General features: G+C 45.0%; 1 protein-coding gene across 3 annotated transcripts; it reads right to left on the bottom strand.

Annotated features, from left to right (window-relative positions):
* Window positions 1-3,983: 3,983 nt before the first annotated feature.
* HSBP1 (heat shock factor binding protein 1) lies at window positions 3,984-7,456 on the bottom strand. 3 transcript variants are annotated; one of them, XM_056862748.1, is made up of 4 exons: window positions 7,397-7,456; window positions 6,008-6,079; window positions 5,116-5,227; window positions 3,984-4,162 (listed from the first exon to the last, which is right to left on the bottom strand). In XM_056862748.1, exons 1-4 carry the CDS (start codon window positions 7,439-7,441, stop codon window positions 4,152-4,154), a joined length of 240 nt encoding a protein of 79 aa, XP_056718726.1. In that variant the 5' UTR covers window positions 7,442-7,456; the 3' UTR covers window positions 3,984-4,151. The 3 variants fall into 3 exon arrangements, with proteins under 3 accessions (XP_056718726.1, XP_056718725.1, XP_056718724.1); XM_056862747.1 differs by lacking the exon at window positions 3,984-4,162 and having other exon boundaries at window positions 5,018-5,232; window positions 6,013-6,079; XM_056862746.1 differs by lacking the exon at window positions 3,984-4,162 and having other exon boundaries at window positions 5,020-5,227.
* Window positions 7,457-7,675: the final 219 nt, after the last annotated feature.

Raw genomic sequence — 7,675 nt, forward strand, 5'->3', positions numbered from 1 at the left:
GAGGAGTAGAAGACTTGGTTTTTATATGCCAACTTACTCTACCACTTAAGGAAGAATCAAACAGGCTTACAATCCCCTTCCCTTCCCCACAACAGACACCTTGTGAGGTAGGTGGGGCTGAGAGAGCTCTAAGAGAGCTGTGACTTGCCCAAGGTCACCCAGCTGGCTTCATGTGGAGGAGTGGGGAAAACACAGTTCATCAGATTAGCGTCCACCACTCATGTGGAGGAGTGGGGAATCAAACCCGGTTCTCCAGATCAGAGTCCACCGCTTCACACGACCGCTCTTAACCACTACACCACGCTGGCTCTCTTGCTCTTTTCTCTGTGGAGCAGCAGAGATCGAACCCTGGCCTTCCTCTAGGTGAAAGCTGTTCTGGTATTTGAAGAGCTTATTTGTGCTACCTATCAGTCTCCTCCAGGCTAAAAGCCAGCTCCTTCCACCTTTCCTCGTAGTATTCATTTTCCAGGCCCACGACTATTGTTGTTACCCTTCTGCAGATCCTGTTGCCACTTGTTTATCTTTCTTGGCCAAGACCGCACCGTTCTGGGAGAACTGTATAATGACAATGTGTGGGTTTGCTTGCAGTAGGAGGGAAAAGGGGGCTGCAGCAGAGCAATATCCAAGTCCTCCTTACACTGCAGTGAGTCATGTGGTAGACGTCCTCCACAGTCAAAACAAGATCTGCTTCACATCGTTGGAGGAGCCTTGCTGGATCAGACTGAACGCCCACCTAGTCCATCCTGTTTCCAAGAGTGGCCTCCTAGACACTTTGAGAGGCTTACAATTGGACATGGAGCACAGAGGAGGAGGAAAAATAAGAGTTGGTTTTTATACCCCCATTTTCTCTACCTTTTTAAGGAGTCTAAAACCATGAGAGTCAGGGCAGGAAGGGTTGTGTCAGTGTTTGGCTCTCGTGGCCCTTTCTTACATGCCCAGGGTAATGCCGATTGCCACTTTGGGGTCAGGAAGCAATTTTCCTCCAGGCCAGATTGGCATGGGATCCTGGAGGATTGCTGGGGGGGAGGCATCTTCTGGGCATGGAGTAGGGGTAATTGGGGTATTGGGGAGGGGAGGCAGTTGTGAATTTCCTGCATTGTGCATGGAGTTGGACTAGATGGTCCCTTCCAACTCTGATTCTTTTATGCATGGCTGTTTCACTCGCCGTCACCCCTCCAATGACTTTGGGTCTTTAGTGTTCATTATGCACGCTGTTTCTGACCGCCATGGGTCGCCCTACTCTTCCTCTGCATTTTTCCGTGTTTTCAGAGACCTGTTTTATCTCGAATTTGAAAACACGGACAAAACAGGAGGGGGGAGCAAGGTGACCTCTGACGGTCAGAAACGACATCCCAATATGAAACAAGAACATATCCTCAAAGAAGGTGTCGAGGGAGACGTTAAGCAAATCATGAGAAGGACAGCATCTTGGCCATCTTCTGGGCATGGAGTAGGGGTCACTGGGGATGTGGGGGAGAGGTAGTTGTGAATTTCCTGCATTGTGCAAGGGGTTGGACTAGATGACCCTGGTGGTCCCTTCCAACTGTATGATTCTATGAGACTGATAAATTTCCCCCTTTCCAAGGACGAGGCTTTTTTCTCAGGCAAAATGCATAGTATTCAAAATTCAGAGGACATTTTCTGTTTTTCCAGTTGGCAAATGGGGAAAGTATGGGTGAGCTCAATTAAAATGCCTGTGGAATATTTTTTTCTTGTCATGAGGAAAAAGCCACCTAAGTTGAGGTTTTCCTCACTCAAAAAATGCTAAAGTGGAAAAAGCCTGAAGACTTCAATTATTCCAATGGAAAAATAGGGAACTGTTGGGGGCAATGATGATAAACCTCCTGTGAACTATTATCTCTTTTTGTCATGAGGGAAATGCTTAAGATGAGGCTTTTTTAAAAAACTCAAAATATATATTATGGAAAAATCTGAGTTAGAATCGGGAAATGAGAGAGAGCCCTGATAAAATTCCCGGAGGCTGGCCACAATCTCTGACTATAATGAATAATGCACTTTCAATCCACTTTAGCGACTGTTTGCAAGTGGACCATTCTGTTTCACACAGCAAAATCCAGCGGCAAAGTGCATTACAGTGGATTGAAAGTGCATTATTCAGCACATGTGAAAGTGCCACATTTCACGATCTCTCTCACAAAGGATAAGTATGAGATCTAATATAATAATGCAAGACATGACAGTCAGTTGTAATTTGCTAGATTGGCAGATCTGACGTATACATCACAGGGGCAAGTGTCAGTGAACGGATTTTATTTGGCTGAGTGGTTATCCAAATGTGTGTGTTTGCGCACACAAGAAAACGGTGCATGCGTGCTGAATGCATGCATGGCTATAACCATTGGAGTGATGCACACTCTGCCTGAGTAAAGGAAATTATATGTGGTCTACATATAATCCAAGTCCATTTTAGTGCCATTTCAGATTTTTTTTATTAGAATATTTTCAAACCACAGGATCAGAAACGCTAAGGCTGGTGGTACAAAGTTGTTGTTGTTTTTTACACAATCCACCTTTGCTTTACTGACACATGACATTGCAAGAAACACCTAAACAGCAGTTATGTTTTGTGAGTGGCATGCTTTCCAGCCATGGCTGTTGGAAGGGGGGGAAAATAACTTATTTTGTACCAATAAGTGCTGTGAAATTCTGGGCTATTCAGATTTCTCCTCATTCCTCAACCCCACCCCCACCCCACCCGGTTAGCAAAGGAAATAAGCAAGTCTGCTATTGCAGCAAAGACACAAAAACCAAAAACCCAGCCAGTTTCAGCAGCCTGCCAAAACGTTGGCCATCCACTTCTGCAATGTTCTCTTAAACACTGACAGCTTTATTTAGGTGTGTATTTGTTTAAAGCTGCCCTTAACCGTGATTTTGGTTTTATGTCTGTGAACTCTATTTTTTTTCTATTGAAGGTTGCCTTGAGCTCCGTAAGAAAAGCGGCTAATAAACGTTTTAAACAAATAAATAAAATATGCAAGGGAATCTCAGATTAACAGAGTACAGGAGACAAACCTCTACTCTCCCAGAGTTCAAAACGTCAAGAAATGTACTGCTCTTGACTGACCCACCTATGTGAAATCTGTCCAATACTGGTACATAAAGAATGGTATTTTCTATCCCAAGATTCTCTTGCCCCCAAAGGCTCATTGGAGAAATGGCTGCTAGTGGTCGGGTTGACTATTTAAAATGAGCAGGGGGAGATACCTGCATTTTGTCCAGCTGCCTTATACAGCAGCATTTACAGGAAATCCAAAACAAATATAACTTTAGAAGTTTAAAAAAGGAACTGGGACAGTAATGCCGGGTGGGAGGGGGTATAGGAGGAGGTGCCCAAGTTTGGCCACTCTGTTCTGCTTCCACGTAATCTCTCAATGGTGGCCTTTCCCATGGGACCTCACGGTAGTAATCTGTGATTACCTCCCTTTCTTAACCAGGCCTCTCTCACATTCAGATTTACTTCAGTGGCAGTGGGTGGCTGCAATTTACTGAAACATGAGCTGAATATTTACATTATCTGTCCAAAGTCACTAGCTGAAATCCCCAAATGTTTGGACTGATGATAACTAAGAGTGACGGTTTATGGCGGCCCATCGCCCAGATTGTGTGTTGTGTTAAACCTAACGGCTAACGTTGTAGTTATGACACTAATGCGTTACTTTGACAGGTTTTGGAACGCGGAGTTTTCATTCTTGTGCCCAGCTCCACAAAACTGCCTCATGCGCATAAGACAAATCTGTTGTTCAGGCTGATAAAAAAAATTTAGCCGCCCAAGTGAAAAGAATTACAAAAGGAACTAAGCGCAAAATCTCGTGTAAGGAATTTTTTTTAAAAAATGTGATTTCACGAAAACCCATTCAAATACTTTAGTTGAACTCCATCAAAACTGTGTTTTTAATAACTGAAGTATATCGAACGAGACCATTAAAAAAGTGTGTGAAATCCACAAATACGCAATAATCAGAATAGAAACAGTTCCAAATCTAGCTATACAAGGTATGTTAAGAATGCATATTCTACAGCTGTAGAAAAATGCTTTTACACAGAGTAGCTGAAAAATCAAAGCCAAACAAACGCCATCTTGAAATCCCTGTAAGCTTGTAAAAATTTCTCTTTCCGGCACTCATCCAAGATTACTGGCAAGCTGTTATTGGAAATAAAAGATAAAAGTGTTGATTGACTGGTTCGCTACCAGAGAAACTGTCTGTGTTCACACCGTCAAATACACTTTTGACTAACATCCTTTTCAGTATGCAGTTCTTAACATGGGAAGTAGCCCCTTTTAGATTTGAAACATAACTCAAGAAATGTGACTATTTAATGAGTAAAAAAAAATCGATTTGATGAGTAAGTCCAGTTTAGCAGGCCCCACGTGTATGTTCTTAAAAAAATGCATGTCTATTTTTCTTCTCCTATTACAAGTAAGAGTAGATGAAGAAGAGTTGGTTTTTTGAACACATGAAGCTGCCTTCTACTGAATCAGACCCTTGGTCCATCAAAGTAAGTACTGTCTACTCAGACCGGCAGCAGCTCTCCAGGGTCTCAGGCTGAGGTCTTTCACATCACCTACTTGCTTAGTCCCTACAACTGGAGATGCCGGGGATTGAGAACCTGGGACCTTCTGCATGCCAAGCAGATGCTCTACCACTACGCCACAGCCCCTCCCCAATTTTTATATGCCAACTTTCTCTACCTTTTAAGGAGAATCAAACTGGCTTACAATCACCTTCTCTTCCTCTCCCCACAACAGACACCTTGTGAAATAGGTGAGGCTGAGAGAGATCAGAGAGAACTGTGACTAGCCCAAGGTCACCCAGCAGGCTTCATGTGCAGGAGTGGGGGAATCAAACCCGGTTCTCCAGATTTGAGTCCGCTGCTCTTAACCACTACACCACGAGCAGATGAAAAGGAGAAGAAAGACACAGTGGTGCTAGTGGGATGGCCCACCTTAGGCCAGCATGCAACCCCCCATCCCCCGATAATGACCAAGGCCTAAACCGTTCTGCTTCGCCAGTACCCTAGCAGCCTCGACTCAGGACTGGCCATCCCTGCACACTTTGGTCTGCAGACATCAAATGGTTTCAAAGTTGCTCTCACTTGAAGTCTTGTTCGCCGAGGTCTTGCTCTCGCCTTCCAGCTCCTCGACCCCGGCCTGAGTCATGAGATCCGCTATGTTCTTCTCCAGGTCATCGATGCGACAGCTCATGTCGTCGAGTGAGTCCCAGTTAAAGAAAACAAGAAGAAGACAAGTGGGCTTCCCAGGGCCTCAAACTGACACAGAAGCTCTGGGATCTGATGCTAGCAAAATCGGCAAATGAATCCAACTCTTAAACCTCAAGGTTGGGGGAAAAAAAGGTTAATGTTTTAATATAGCATAGACTGAAATGAAACAAATATTAATGGCCTAGCAAAGCTCCAAATCTGAGCTGGCGTAGTGCCTCGCAAAACTTCAGCTATCGACCAGAAAACCTGCCCCTGCCAGTTCACTGCTTGCCCTTACCAGCACTTATCTTGTCTCAGCCTCCCAGATGCTAAAGCATGGGGATAGTAATACTGACCTGCTTTACATGGCTGTTGCAAAGCGTACCAGAAAAGCTTGAGGTGATGAGAACTTATTATCTGTTCAAACAAAAAGGTCAAAAAAGACCTGCAGGAGGCAAAATAAAAAGCCCAAGCTCACAATGAAAATAAATGTTGTGATAATCTGTAAGGAGACACTGGACTTTTATTTTGCTACCACACACTATTGTGGCTGCATCTTTGCAATCAAAAGGGAAGACACACAAGGTCTGTTGTGCCTCTACAGAATTGTAAAGCTGGGACCCCGGCTACCAAAAACGCCTCGCCAAATGAGGCTTCTTTCAGAAGGCCACAGAGATTTCAACACACCAGAGGAAGTTAGAGATCTACTTTGGGAGCAAGACGGTTACGGGGGTTGTAGGTTGGGGGGGGGGGATTAGAGAACCATTTCCATGGTGGAAAGCCAAAGGATATTCCTGCCAATGATCTGGTCAGACATGGTTTGAAATTTGTCCTGCATCTGCTGCAACAGGGTTTGCACCTGACGAGAAAAGAAAAGATTTGCTTGAATCACGGGAATTCCACACATTTAGCTTAACTAAGAGTATGCCTCTTGTTCCGGACAAAGTCTGACACTGGGAATTTTAATCATTCACAACTTTTTAGTCAGAACCGATCTTTCCCTTTAAAAGCCCCCAAGAGCTCACAAGAAGCTCTTGTGCAAGAAGCAGTAATTGGACGCCAGGGACCCCAAGAGACTAAACTAAGAAAGCAAGAAAAAATCAACAGAAATCCCGGACAGAAAAAGTCATTTAAGAAGAAGGGCTAAAGGGTTGGAGGGTACTGGAATGATGGGAGAAAGGGGAGGTGTGGGGAAATAACAATGAGTTTTTTAACTTACTTATTAATGTAAAGAATATATAGATCTATCCTTTTTTTCTTTTTTTGGAGTTAATATGTAACCTAATATATCTTTAACTACTGTTAACTTTAATATTAATGATTAGGTTATATATGATATAGGGTATATAATAGACATTAGTAAATAAATAGAATAATTATATACTAATCTAGAAGGAATAGACAATTATTAATATAAAGGAGTGAATTTTTAAGTATAGGTTAGAGGAAGCTGGGGGGGGGAGTCAAAATTACTATATGTATTGGATAATGAAGGTATACATTAAGCAATATATTGTTATTTACTGATATCTTTACTGTTAAGCTTTTTAAAATACCGAATAAGATGGAATGTATTATTATGGGAAAAGTAATAAAAAATATTTTAAAAAATAAAATAAAAGCCCCCAAGAGCATTGGGCAATATGGCATTTAAGGAAAGGGTTGCATAAATCCTTTTAAAAAAAAAGTGGGGGGAGATTATTTTATATTGTAATTCTGCGTTGTTGTGCATCATTCTTTTATTTGGCTGGCTGGGGAGGGAAAGGCCACGGAGCCCCCCTGCAAGCCAGCCCTGCTGGAGAGTCAGAACCGGAGCAAAACCCTGAACACAGGAAGCCAGAACCGCCCCCAAAGCCCCTCCCCCACCTCACAAAGAGCCCGTCCCCCTCCCATCTCCATAGCAACAACGTCATCCTCAATAACCCTCCCCGTCGCCATAGCAACCACAGCCTCTCCCCCTCCTTGGGCTCCCCGTCCCGTTGCCGCGCCGGAGGGAGCCTCCCCCTCGCCCCTCCCGTCTCCATAGCAACCGAGAACTTAACCCCCCCTCCCCGCAGGCCTCCTGCCGGCCCCTCCCCGCTCTCCATGGCAACCGCCCAACGGCCGCCCAACGGCCCTTTCCCCCGCTCTCCCGTCAGCCCCCGGGGCGGTTCCCGGGCCGCCGAGGCCGCCTCACCACGGCGGTGAGGTCCTGCACGGTCTTGGGGTCCGTCTCGGCCATTCTGGTTCGCTCCGGCTCCCCTCTCCGGTCTCCGGGGCGGGTCCGCCTTCCAAGCGCTTCCGGGCCCTGCGCGGCAACTTCCGCTCCACCTACCAAACGTCCCCGTCGCCCGAAGGAGCCCCTGGCGAGTGACGTCACGCGGAGAGCAAAGCCCCCTGGGAAATGTAGTTCTTAAAAGTATCCCTTCCGTTCGGCTGCTAGAGGATGGGAGAAATAGAGACTTTTACTCTTTCC

The sequence above is a fragment of the Euleptes europaea genome, chromosome 17, assembly GCF_029931775.1.
Source record: "Euleptes europaea isolate rEulEur1 chromosome 17, rEulEur1.hap1, whole genome shotgun sequence".
Taxonomy (NCBI): domain Eukaryota; kingdom Metazoa; phylum Chordata; class Lepidosauria; order Squamata; family Sphaerodactylidae; genus Euleptes; species Euleptes europaea.

What these genes read in the sequence shown, in the direction of transcription:
- HSBP1 (XM_056862747.1), bottom strand. Translation starts at nt 7,441, where the DNA reads ATGGCCGAGACGGACCCCAAGACCGTGCAGGACCTCACCGCCGTG. An exon ending in TGCAGGACCTCACCGCCGTG is followed by an intron (nt 6,080 to 7,396) that starts GTGAGGCGGCCT and finishes TTTTCTCGTCAG; the next exon opens with GTGCAAACCCTGTTGCAGCA. An exon ending in TGACCAGATCATTGGCAGGA is followed by an intron (nt 5,233 to 6,012) that starts ATATCCTTTGGC and finishes ACTGGGACTCAC; the next exon opens with TCGACGACATGAGCTGTCGC.